General features: G+C 36.1%; 1 protein-coding gene across 6 annotated transcripts in view; it reads left to right on the forward strand.

The window, feature by feature from the left end:
* The window catches only part of RGS22 (regulator of G protein signaling 22), a 166,696-nt gene that overhangs the window by 29,332 nt on the left and 123,676 nt on the right, over positions 1-13,688 (forward strand). For 5 of the 6 annotated variants that reach the window (XR_007728202.1, XM_050801191.1, XM_050801193.1 and 2 more), the window contains exons 5-7: positions 7,344-7,429; positions 8,034-8,202; positions 12,269-12,398. Coding sequence is in view for 5 of the 6 variants with exons in the window: in XM_050801191.1 (XP_050657148.1) it covers positions 7,344-7,429; positions 8,034-8,202; positions 12,269-12,398 (385 nt within the window). In the remaining variant the exon portion in view is untranslated. The remainder of the gene's footprint in view (positions 1-7,343; positions 7,430-8,033; positions 8,203-12,268; positions 12,399-13,688) is intronic. The other variant, XM_050801192.1, reaches the window with a different exon arrangement.

The following is a 13,688-nucleotide window of genomic DNA, read 5'->3' on the forward strand; positions in this document are numbered from 1 at the left end:
GCTTCCCTTTTTGAAGTGTAGCTACATTTATTAACCTGTGTTGTACGTACACATAGTATTTGTTAAGCACTTTTCAAATCTAATGGCCAGTTTAGCAGTTTTGTTGATGCTCACTTATCAATTTGAGAAGATTCATGTAATTTACCTTGAATATTTGAATATTAGGTTAGTTTTGAGTCATATAAATATAAGTATCCTTTATAATTTTGATGCATGGTGGAAAATGTGGATATATAGGCAATGTATTTCATTTGGGTTTTGAACCAATCCTGTCAAGCAGTTGGGAATTGAGACTTCTGACCCTCAAGTTGTACTGTGTGGCTCTGACCTCCCTGGCCTGAAATTTCATTTTCAGCTTCTAGATTGTGTCTCCTTAGCATGAGGTCAGAAAACCTGCGTTCTAATATTGGCTCCTCTGCTTACTGACTCTGTGTACAAGTCACTTTGATGAGTCTGATTTTCATAATCTGTCAGATGAGGCCTTTACTACCTACTACTTAGGTTTCTTGCATGGATGAAATGAAAATAATAATGAATGTTTAACAATACTATTTCACAGTGATTCAAAATGTCTAGTATAACTAGGCTGAAGTATGTCTAACATTTAAGACATAGATTTACTCTAGCCTGAAAGTTCTTCAATTCTTCTGTTACTGAATTGAAATAATTTCTATCTTTAACTTTCATTAAAAGTTAGTTTAAAAATTTTTTACTAGGTGGGACAATATTTATTGTTTTATTCACTTCCTTCAGTGAATAGAAAATTTTAATTGTATGGAGGTCTTTATGACCTATTTATTTATTGTTAAAAGCTATTTAGGAGCTTCTTGAGTTATGTGCTTTGACACAAGTTTCTCGGAAAGATTTAGATGATCTTATTTGATATATTTGAAGGTAGACTGATTAATTAAGCATGTCTATTATAAAACTAGGGCAGCAATTTGGAAGTTTTTAAAAAGAGGCATGAGTAATGAAAACAGGCCAGCTGCAATGGCTCACACCTATAATCCCAGCACTTTGGGAAGCCAACGCAGGTGGATTGCCTGAGCTCAGCAGTTAGAGACCAGCCTGGGTAACATGGGGAAACCCTATCTCTACAAAAAATAAAAAATTAGCCAGGCATGGTGGCATGTACCTGTAGTCCCAGCTACCCGGGAGGCTGAGGTAGGAGGATCACCTAAGCCTGGGAGGTTAAGGCTGCAGTAAGCTGTGATCACACCACTGCATTCCAGTCTAGACAACCAAGTGAGACCCTGTCTCAAAAATATACTAAAAATAAATAAAAATAAAAACAGTAGTGGAGATCGAAGGAATTAAAAAGTACTAAATGAAAAGCAGACAGAAAATGAGGAAAAAACAGACAGAGAATATAGACACATAAAGAATAAAACAACTAGGAAAATGGTAGTAGTGATTTTAAACAAACCACATCAATAATTAATATCACTTTAATCATATAATTAATGTATATGACTAATAATATAATTAATCATATTGAATTGTCATGATGTGTCATTCCTTTGATTCCAGAGCCTTGGGAGGCTGAGGCAGGAGGATCACTTGAGCCCAGGAGTTTGAGGCTGCAGTAAGCTATGATGGTGCCACTGCACTCCAGCCTGTGTGACAGAGTGAGGCCTCATCTCTAAAAATAATGATAATAATAATATACACCAATAATTACATGAAATTTAATGGCCTAAGCACCCCAAGTAAAAGCCAGAGTCAGGGATGATTTTTTAAAAATTGTGATTATTTGCTGTCTACAAGAAACTAACCTTAAAAATAACACATAAATAGTTTAGAAGTGAAAAGGATAGTAAAAGGTATACCATACAATTATGAATTAAAGGAAAGCTGGAGTGACTATATTGATATCTGGCAAAGCAGCCCTTAGAACAAGGAATCTTACCATGGATAAAGAGGAACATTACATAATGATAAAAGGGGGAGGGTCAATTCACCAAGAAAGCTTAACAACTCACAATATGTATGCACCTAACAACAGAGGTTCAGAATACATGATGCAAGAGCTGATAGAACTGAAAGGAGAAATAGATAAATTTATAGTTATAATTGGAGACTAAAGCACTGCTCTCAGTAACTGATAGAAAAGATAGAAGATCAGTAAGGAAATGGAAGTTCTGAAAAACACTAACAACCAAGTAAATCTAATTGATCTTTACAGAGCACTTTGTCCCACAACAGTGGATGTTTATCCCACAACATTTTTTTCTCTAGTGCACTGGGAATATTTACCAAAATAGACCATATTTTGGGCCATAAAATAAATTTCAGCAAACTTAAAAGATTTGAAATCTTGCCAACTGTGTTCTCAGACCACTTCAGAATTAAACTATAAATGGGTAACAAAATTCTTAAATACTTAATTGCATAACATACTCCTAAATAATTCATAGGTCAAAGACTAAGTCCCAAGGGGAATTAAAAATTATGTTGAATTGAATAAAAACTAAAGCATAACATATCAAAATTTGTGGGATGCAACTAAATTAGTCTTTACAGGGAAATTTGTACCATTAAGTGCTTATAATAGAGAAGACTAAATAAATCTACGATCTACTTTTCACTATGAGAAACTAGAAAAATTAAGTTAAAATTAAACCAAAAGTAAAGAAATAAAGAACAGAATCAATGAAATTGAAAACAGAAAAACAAGAGAGAAAAATCAATGAAAATAAAGCCTTGTTTTTTGAAAAAATCAACGAAATTGGTAAACTTTTAGCCAGAATGCTGAAGCGAAAGAGAGAGAAGATATACATGCCCAATATCAGAAATGAAAGAGGGGATGGGATGTCATTACAAATTTTACAGCCAGTTAAAAAAAAAAGAGAATTTGCAAACAATTTTATGTCTATAAGCTCATGACATTTAAATGAAATAGGCTTTTTTTTTTTTTTTTTTTTTTTTTTTTTTTTTTTTTGGAGACAGGGTCTCATTCTGATGCCCAGGCTAGAGTGCAGTGGGATGATCTCAGCTCACGGCAATCTCCACCTCCCAGGTTCAAGCGATTCTCCTGCCTCAGCCTTCCAGGTAGCTGGGATTATAGGCATATGCCACTATGTACAGATAATTTTTCTATTTTTAGTAGAGATGGGGTTTCACCATGTTGGCCAGGCTGCTCTCGAACTCCTGGCCTCAAGTGATCCACCTACCTCGGCCTCCCAAAGTGCTGGGATTACAGGCATGAACCACTGCATCCGGCCCACATATTTCTTAAAAGGCACAAATTATCAATGGTCACTGAAGGAGATATAGATAATCTGAGTAGTCCTACCTCTATTACAGAAGTTGGATTCACAGTTTAAAGTCTTTCCACAAAGACAACTCCAGGCTCAGATGGCTTCACTGTTTAATTCTATCAAACACTTAGAAGTGAAGTAACCTTAAATTTATAAAAACTTATACAAAAAACAAAAGAAATCAATTTTTAATTCATTTTATGAGGTGGGCATTACACTGATGCCAAATCTAAATGAAGGAATTTGAAGGAAAAGAAAAACTTACAACTTAACATCACTCATGAACACAGACCACAAAAATCCTCAAAAATAAGCAAATTAAATCCAACAATGCAAAAAGATAATTCTATTTAAGAAGATAATACAGGTGTAAATCTTCATAACCTTGGATTATGCATTGGTTTTGTTAGATATGACACCAAATGCACAAGGAAAAAAAGATAAATCAAAACTTTCATGCTCTAAAGGACACTACCAAGAAAGTAAAAAGACAACCCACAGAATGAGAGCAAATATTTGCAAATCATATATTTTATAAAGATGTGTATCTAAACTATAAAAATAACTCTTAGAACTCAAAAATAAAAAGACAAATAACCCAATTTAAAAATGTGCAAAGGGTTTAGAATAGACATTTCTCCAAATAAGATAAACAATAAGCACATGAAAAGATTTTCAACATCATTAGTCATAAGGGAAATGGAATCAAAATCACAATGGGACACTACTTCGCACCCAACAGTATGGCTATGATTTTAAAAAAGGCAAATAATAACAAACGTTTGTGAGGATTTGAAGTGATTAGAACCTTCATACACTGCTGGTGCAATTGTAAGACGGTACAGCTACTTTGGAAAATATTAGGCAGTTCTTTAGAGCTTAGCCCAAGAGTTATCAAATTACCCAGAAATGCCACTTCTAGGTATATACTCAACAGTATTGAATACATATGTTCACACAAAAACTTACATACAAATGTTCATAGCAGCATCATTCATAATAGCCAAAAAGTGGAAGCAACTCAAAAGTCCATTCTCATTGGTGAGAATTCCATTTTGGAAAACATTTTGGCACGTCTTTCCAAGTTAAACATATACCATACCACCTATAGTCCATTTGTGTTGCTATAAAGGAATACTCAAAATTGGGCAATTTATAAAGAAAGAGGTTTATTTGGCTCATGGTTCTGCAGACTGTATAAGAAGCATGGCACTAGCATCTGCTTCTGGTGAGGGCCTCAGGAAGCTCCCACTTATGGTGGAAGACAAAGAGGGACGAGGCATATCACATGGCAAGAGAGGTAGCAAGGGAGAGAGTGAGGAGGTATCAGGCTCTTTAAACAACCAGGTCTCATGTGAACTAACAAAGTGAGAACTCACTTATTACCATGGGGAGGACACCAAGACATTCATGAGGGATTCGCTCCCATGACCATGACATCTCTCCCATGAGGCCCTACCTCCAGCATTGGGGATCACATTCAGTACAAGATTTGGAGGAGGCAAATATCCATACCATATCACTGCCTATCTATCCTACCCCTGAGTATTACCCAAAAGAAATGAAAAGTTATACTCACACAAAAACCTGCATGTAAATGTCTACAGTTAGCTTTATTCATGATCACAAAAGCTGGAAGTTTTCCAGATTCCTTTAACTGGTGAATGGATAAAGACACTGTAGTATATACATACAGTGGAATATTACTTAGCAACAAAAAAGAATGATTTATACATGAAAGAACATAGATACATCTTAAATGCTTTATGCTGAATGAAAGATACTAGAATCAAAAGTACATACTCTATTGATTCTATTTATATGACATTCTGGAAAAGGCAAAACTGTGGAACAGATCAGTGGTTGTCAGAGCCTAGGGTTGGATGGAGTTGCTGACTACAAAGTGGCATTAGGAAATTTGGAGAGTGTTGGAACTTTTCTGTATCTTGATTGTAGTCCTGGTTACGTGATTATATGCATTTGTCAAAACTTGCAGAACTGTATTAAAAAGGGTGGATTTCACTGTATGTAATTTATACCTCAATAAATCTAACCAATAAGATCTACTGATTGATAGCCATGCTTTATGTGTTTGCCTTGTACATCTAAATATAATTTTTTATTAATCCAATTCTGTAGGCACTTTAAACAGCTTGCGTATGGCTATTCGGAAATAGTTCTGTACTGATTTACCTAAAGTCATCTTCCCTTAACATTCTGGTCATCCCTTTCTGTTTCTTAACCAACTTACAGAAATTTTTTTTAAGGTTTAAATAATTTAACCTTAGATAGATTCTTTTTGTGTTTCTTATACGTATTTATTAAGTTATTTTATGGTTGATCAGGATTGTCTTGTATGTTTTTTGTCTTTATATTTAGTTACTTTTTAAAACCACGAAGAGTTTTGTTTTCAGCTTGGCTAAAGACTTTTCTTCAATTTTTGATTTTATTCTTTTTAAACTTTTTTATTCATTTTATTTTTAGGTCAAATAGGTACAAAAACACTCAAAAGAGGATGAATTATAGGTAAACTGTTTACTAGCTGAATATTCAGCAAATTGGTTTTGAATGAACTGACTACTTTGACAACCTTATAGAATTCTTTAAGGATTCATGTGGATCTTTATATGTAGTTTGGTATCTTTCTGTGATACATTGAATGTAGCGCTAATGGGAGTTCAGAAGTCCTGCATGGTTGTCAGTGTGTAGCCTATGCAGAGTCTTTCTAAGATCCAAATGTCCTTCAGATCTCACTGATAAGCAGTGAGACTGTCAACAAGGTGCTGCTGATTAGGTGCTGGCTATTTCCATGGTTTTCTTCTATTCTTTCATTATGCAGAAGATAGTGTTTGGTGAAGGCAAATGAATATGGTTTTTTTTTGCTGAATAGAAGAAAACTATTTGATGTTCCAATCCTGAATGCCTAAAGACTTCTGCACATATCAGCAATGATGAGCACACATCACCCTCATGAGCATCAGCACATTAGATGTCAGCAACACTACTGTATGGACATTCAATTTCCTCACTAGAGTTAGTAATGGTCTATGTGTTAACTCTTATGCAATATCACAGCAAAACTATCACCTTAGATTGTCCATGGAAGCCATATAAATGCAAACATATTTACCTGAGATTGTTTTATTTATTAGTAACATATGTTTTGTGTCCAAGGTACTGATATTATTTAGAATTCTGGGAAAAGTGAATACAAGAAAAAGTAGAATCAACAGTAAGTATTTTAGGATGAACAACAGTAACTCTTCAGTAATTCAGTAATTCTGTATTGCTCTCACAACCTCAAGATAAAATCTGTACTCTTTAATGTTATTTAAAACGCTATTTGCAGTCATGACCCTGCCTACTTCTCCAACCTTTCTGTCTCCATCCCTTAAATCTCATCCTGTGACCTAATACCGCTACACTTGTGGTTTGTCTCCTCTTTTGCTTCCCTGCTCAACCTAGCTATCCTTGCTTCGGGTCAAAGAGTGAAGTGCATGTTCTGTGGGAAACCTCTTCTGAGTTAAATGTCTCTGTGGGCTCCCACAGAAGCCTACACTGTGGCATTTGTAACACTCTACTATCATTATTAACTTTTTTATCTGTAAGAGAGTGCCTGGAGATGTTAAACAGTTAAAACATTTTTTTAAACTTGATGAACAAGGGGCCTGCAGTGACCTTGGTGGCCTTACCAAGTTTTCTTGGTGGTTCTTTTTCTGTTTGTGATTATTTTTAACCCATTTTATGACTGAAAATACTGAGATTCATTGGCTTTTTTTTCCCCCTCATTCTCCCTCCTTCAACAAGTTACTTAACTTCTCTGGATTCGATTTGTTAATCTGTAAAAATTGAGGCATTATATAGTTGATATAGAATTGTTAAGAGAATTAAAAACGTACCAGAGGCAAGAAGTGCCTCACATTTGTGGCTCAGGTTTATTGATCTCTCTAGTGGAAATAGAAGACCTACGGGTAGGGCTCCTGCTGACAGCTGGAGGTCATTATTGCTCTCATGATTAAGCGTTAATCATCCTAAAAGTGATTTTCTTTGACCTTCTTTTCCTTGCTCTTTTTCTTCTCGTAGTGTCTCAGTCGTGAAGAAGGTATTAAGTGGATCAAAAAAGAAAGACTTCCAGCATTTCTGGAAAGTGATTGCTACTTTGAATACAGGTATTATAGTCCCATCAATATATGTATTTTAAAATACATATACATTAGCCTCCCAATTAGCTAGGACTATAGCTGTGTGCCACCATGTGTGGCAAATCTTTTAAATTCTTTGTAGAGTCAGGGTCTTGCTGTATTGCCCAGGCTGGTCTCGAACTCCTGGCGTCGAGAGCCTCCTGCCCTGGCCTCCCAAAACCTGAGATTACAGGCGTGAACCTCTCCAACCAGTCATAATTTAAAAATTATCTATTGATGATAACGGTATTTAGGTGCAGGGTGTTTAAAAATGAAAACTAGTGTGACATGAAAAACAGAATGCTAGAGTCCAGAACCAAGTTTTCCTTTATGTTCCCTGACTTTTAACATGTAAGAACCTAAAATTTGACCTCTGAACAACCATTTTTAAATAAAAATCAATTAAAATGAATACTTCTTAACTAATTAGTGGTTTTATGAATAAGCTATTAATTTTAACAGAGCCAAAGAAAATCATCATTAAGTGAGGAGAGGAGATTGGCTTGAATACATAAAATAAAATTTTAGGTTTTTCCCTGAATTCTGCTATATTTGAAACTTGTTTCAAATTTGTATGATTCCTAAAATGCAGGTTAGCCAAATTGGTCTCACAAGTAAGATGGAGCAAGTCCGGCATGAATTTCACAGTAGAATCAAATTTTTCTCCCTGGATCGTGAAAAAACCACCCAGTCTACCACCTCCTGCCACTGAAGAAGATAATCTTGTAATTATGAAAAAGTTCTATGTATCACTTGGTGAGGTAAAAGTATGAGTATTTTTTCATGACTTAGCGCTTCATTAAAACTTCTGATTTTATTTTTTATTTTATACATATATTTTTTTGAGACAGGATCTCACTCTGTCACCCAGGCTGGAGTGCAGTGGCATGATCACAGCTCACTGCAGCTTCCACCTCCCGGGCTCAGGTGATCCTCCCACCTCAGCCTCCTGAGTAGCTGGGACTACAGGCATGCACCACCACACCCGGCTAACTTTTTTTTTGCATTTTTTGTAGAGATGGGGTTTTACCATGTAGCTCAGGCTGGTCTTGAACTCTTGGACTCAAGGAATCCACTCACCTCTACCTCCCAAAGTGCTGGGATTACAGGCGTAAGCTACCACACCTGGCTGTAACTTCTTATTTTAAGGCATTTGTATTACCTGAACAGAAAAAATGATTTCAAATACATGTAAAGCAGATTTAGCAATAATTCTTATAGATTTATGCTAACTAATTTGCTCTGCTGTCTTTAATTTGAAATGTAGTTAGAAATATTATCCTCATGTGTCTAAAGAGACAAAGGCAAGGTTGAAGAACATGCAGTGTCACCTGGGAAGCAAGGGTAACGTGAATTGTATCCATGGTTTCATTGTTCATTCCAAAATTGCTATGATTTGGATTCTGTTACTTTTGTACAAAAAGATAAATTGAGTCTTTTCCTTCCTTTTCTCTAGGTTATTCCTTAGTAGTAAAATGTGTTACTGTGAGGTTGTTATCAAATAAATTTGTCATCCATGATTAGAGAAATGTGAGGGTGTATGAGAGCATTTGAAGAGATTTAACCTAGAATCAAATATCCTTTTGGAGAGTCATAATGTAGTAAGAACTGTTGTTTGATCTTTGGCCTCTAATTATTAGATCTTGTATCTGGAACTATACTTCTAATACACAGTTCTATACAAAATTAGGAATGGCAAATATGTAGCCCTTGTGCTGCTACTCCCTATGACAGACTTTGTTAATCAATTGTGGAAATTTTTCTGCTGAGCTAGGATTTGGCTCCAGATTCTTTACAACACAGTATTCTGGGTAGGCACTTCCATTTTTTTTTTTTTTTTTAAACCTTAAGGCTTACTTGCAAATAAGGCACTTTCAATTGATCAAAATTATCATACAGGAGGAAGCCTCTTTGCCTTCTGTGTTGGAATAGATAGGCTAAATTTACTTGAACTTTTTTTTTCTTGTGTATCTCCTATTAATTTTGTAGTTCAGCATTTCTATCAGCAGTATTTGTCAAAAACATTTACAGTTATGCCAGTTCCATTATTTCCACTGAATAATGCTTTGTGGTGTATTTAAGGCACATTTTTCTTCTCTCTTATACTGATTTTAAGTATTTTTTTCTTTCTTTCCTTTTTTTTTTTTTTTGAGACAGGGTCTCGCTTTATCACCCATGCTGGAGTGCAGTGGTACAGTCTCAGCTCACTGCAGCCTTGACTTCCCAAGGTTCAAGGGATCCTCCTGCCTCAGCACCCACAAGTAGCTGGGACTACAGGCATATGCCACCACGCCCTGCTAATTTTTGTGTATTTTTTGTAGAGACAGGGTTTTGCCATGTTGCCCAGGCTGGTCTTGAACTGCTAAGCTCCAGCAATTCATCCACCTCAGCCTACCAAAGAGTTGGTATTACAGGCGTGAGCCACTATGCCTGGCAATATTTTTTCCCTTAATTTATATACTATAGAAATGTTGGAAATGTCCTAAAAAATATGTACTCAAGGTCAATAAACATGTAAAGGGAAGAATCAATCTAGGGGAATAAGTTCTGATTTGCTATATGTGAATTTAATTAAATATAAGGGAGTTAAAATCCAAACTAGTTTACTTTTGGTATTTTCTGAGATGAAAAAACTCATTTGTATTCACTTGAGTAAACTTTAACACTATATATATATACACACAATTTTTTTTTTTTTTTTTTTGGAGACACGATCTTACTGTGTTGCCCAGGCTGGAGTGGAATGATGCAATCATGGCTCATTGCAGCTTCAATCTCCCTGGCTCAAGCAATTCTCCCACCTCAGCCTCCCAGCTGGGACCACAAGAGTGCATCACCATTCCTGGCTAATTTTTAAAAAATTATTTGTAGAGACAGGGTCTATGTTGCCCAGATTGGTCTTGAACTCCTGGGTTCAAGCAGTCCTCCAACCTTAGCCTTCCAAAGTGCTAGGATTATAGGCATGAGCCACCACACAGCCACTTTAACTATATATTACCATTTTTCAATAGCCTCTGAATTTTGCAGATTCAAAGTTCTTGGATGTTTACATTATTTATGTCATGACTATACATAGGGATTAATCTTCATGATAATTGGTAATATTTCTTTGAGCCTTAAGTTATACCATCTAAAAAACAATTGACCCATCTCTTAAAAGTATAGGCCGGGTACAGTGGCTCACGCCTGTAATCCCAACACTTTGGGAGGCTGAGGTGGGCGGATCATGGGGTCAGGAGTTCCAGACCAGCCTGACCAACATGGTGAAACCTCGTCTCTGCTAAAAATACAAAAATCAGCCAGGCATGGTGGTGGGTGCCTGTAATCACAGCTACTCGGGAGGCTGAGGCGGGAGAATTGCTTGAACTCGGGAGGCAGAGGTTGCAGTGAGCTAAGATTGCACCATTGAACTCCAGCCTGGGTGACAGAATGAGACTCTGTCTCCACTTCCCCCCCCAAAAAATATATAAAGTGGAATAATTATGTTAAAGATGTTGAAGTCTGACTGATGACTTCTTTCTCTCCTGTGTTCTACTCCCTCATTCTTTTTTTGCGGTTGAAATAGCAAGGACCTTGTATGTTGGTCTCTCTCAATTCCTTGAACGTTTCTTAATTACTTTGGCCTCCTGCTTAGGCTATTGCTTAGGATAAATAGTCACTCGATAATTATATGTTAGGTAAACATATAATTATATGTTAGATGAACATATAATTACTAATAAATAACTTGATTTTAAAGGAAAAGGGGAACAAAAGTGAGTTAGTCTTTGAAAGCTTTTATGCACCTGGGAAACCTCACCTGTAAGAGGGATGGTGACTGCATAGCTGCCACCTCTCATTTCTCTGTCTTCCTTTGGTCTTCTTATGTGGCTTGACTTGCCATGTTAATTCTGCATAATAGATAGGAAGTAATTTTTCTTCCATTTGAGGTACCTATTCTCCAAGTGTTTCTTAGGCTAAGTGCTGACCAACCAGCTGATTCAGTTGGATAAATGAGAAATGAGAGGAATGTTGAACACTCCCTTCTCTGCTCTTGTTGAACAACTTGGATTCTCTAGTAAAAATAAAAGAAGACATTACAGAGAGAGGCAGGCAGAGGAATCTTCCCAAGAAGGCTAGGATAGGAGCTTCTTAGGGCTGGGGTTCTAGAAGCTAAGGATCAACTTCAGAATTGAATTGGCTAGTTCAGGGGTATACAAAGGAAAGGAAAAATGGAATGCTGCAGTTAGGGACAGATGGAGTTAGGAATCAGTGTGCAAAAAGCATTCAATCTAAGCAAAGTTGTGAAAACTGAGTCTAATGCAAAGGGGCAGCTGAGTTTGGAGAGGGTCCAGTGGCACTAAGAATAGTGTCTCTGTCATACTGGGGGAGCAGTTGTTAAAAATACTGAGCCAGGTGAGACAGAATAGGGTACCTGAAGTAATTGGGAAAGTTGTAAAGGGGAGCAGCTAGCAAAAGGATTGATGGGTCTGGTGACTGCCAAGTTGAAGTCAGATGGCATGAATTTGTAGTGAATCCAGGAAGTAGGGTTTCATGCCTTTGGTCAACAGTAGCCTGAGAGTGAGAGTGGAGAATTTATAAGTATTGGACACATATTTTCCTTTGGTTATCAAATACAAAAAAAAAAAAAATCTGGATTGAAATTTCCTTCAGTTTCCTCTTAGCTAATGAATTTTTTGAGTATAATTTTATTTTCCTTCATGAGATAATTTTCACTTTACATATTGTACTGTGCAAGTTGAATATTATTATAATGATTTTTCCAGGTTTGTGATCAGAGCAGTACTGCTAATCATATGTTAAACTAATATGCTCCCTTCTTCCTAGGCTTCCTATGCTCAAACAAAAGATTGGTTTGCATTAGCAAAACAAAGTCAGCAAACAGTATCAACCTTTTCATTACCCTGTTGTGTACCCTACAACAAACTTAAATCACCAGCTATTTCATCTGTTTCTGGTAAGCAGTAAAGGACAAGAATGACTTTAGAACTTCTCTTTAAGTTTTTGTTTGTTTGTTCTAATTTTACAGTACAGTAGTTAGTGGTTGGGGAGAAAAAATTATCCACATACCCTTTGCCTCACTGCACTTCCTATGTTTTTTGAGAGACAACTTTGTATAGTGAAAAGGAGATGGGTTTAGAATGCAACTCTGATATTTATTCGCTGTGTGATGTTTGATGAGTTTTTCCACTTCTTGGAGCCTTGCCTTTTCTTGTCTGTAAGATTAGAATAATGATATATACTAAATGTATAGGAAATGCCTGGCCTGGTGCTTGGTACCTAATATGCAGTCAATTAATGTCATTATTTCTTATCATAGTTTACAAATTCTTGTTAAGTCTTTGCAATAAAGTGGGTACAACAATTTTCTCTTCCTAAAAATAAAATAGTTATTGATGGGAATTGAGTTTCCCTTCTGTTTTTAAGTTCAGATTATTTTCACCTTAAAAAGCATATAAATTTCTACTTTGGGGAGCTTTGTGGCTATACTGACTTTTCATAAAAATAAAAGGAATCTTCCAGAAATGGGAGTTATTAACTGTGATATTGTTAGAGAAAAAAACTTAGGTGTGATGACTCAGGAGAAGAACTTAGGAATTCACTTACAGTTCCTAACTAATCTCTTTAAGAACTATACGCAGACTCTGGGGAAGTTAAATCTGGATTCCCTAGAATTGAACCTGAGTCTAGGTAAAGAAGAAAATAATCTCCCCAATTGAAAATAGTTGGATTCATAGGCTTCTTGTTGTTTTCCCAAAATATTGAAGTAGATAATTGGAGATAAAAATAGTATACAGGAAGAGAAGGATGGCAGGAGATGGTGAGCTGGAATGCCTGCTTCGCTCTCTGCAACATCCTCCCTTCAGTTCCATGGGATTGAGTGTACGTCCAGCATCCTCTCACAAAGTCTAATTTCTCAATATTGGGGAATTTATTAGCAACAAAAATTGTAATGAAATGTTTCCAGTTCATTGAGATTTGAACTGTGGTAATTGAGAAAATGGTCATTGAGAATGGGACATGGATGACAACAGTTAGCTGATCTGTGGCAATTCAAGGGGTAGATTTACTATGTGAAGTAAAGCACTAACATCAGACATGTCACTGATTTTTGAAAGAGGAAATAGGAGCTGAATACTATATCTTTAGAAAAAGCATACAAATAATCCTTTTGTAAACCTTCATAAGTATCTCGTGCCATTTTGTAACTTTAATGATAAACTGTAAGTTTGATAGTAATTGAATC

This window comes from Macaca thibetana, chromosome 8 (genome assembly GCF_024542745.1).
Source record: "Macaca thibetana thibetana isolate TM-01 chromosome 8, ASM2454274v1, whole genome shotgun sequence".
NCBI lineage: Eukaryota > Metazoa > Chordata > Mammalia > Primates > Cercopithecidae > Macaca > Macaca thibetana.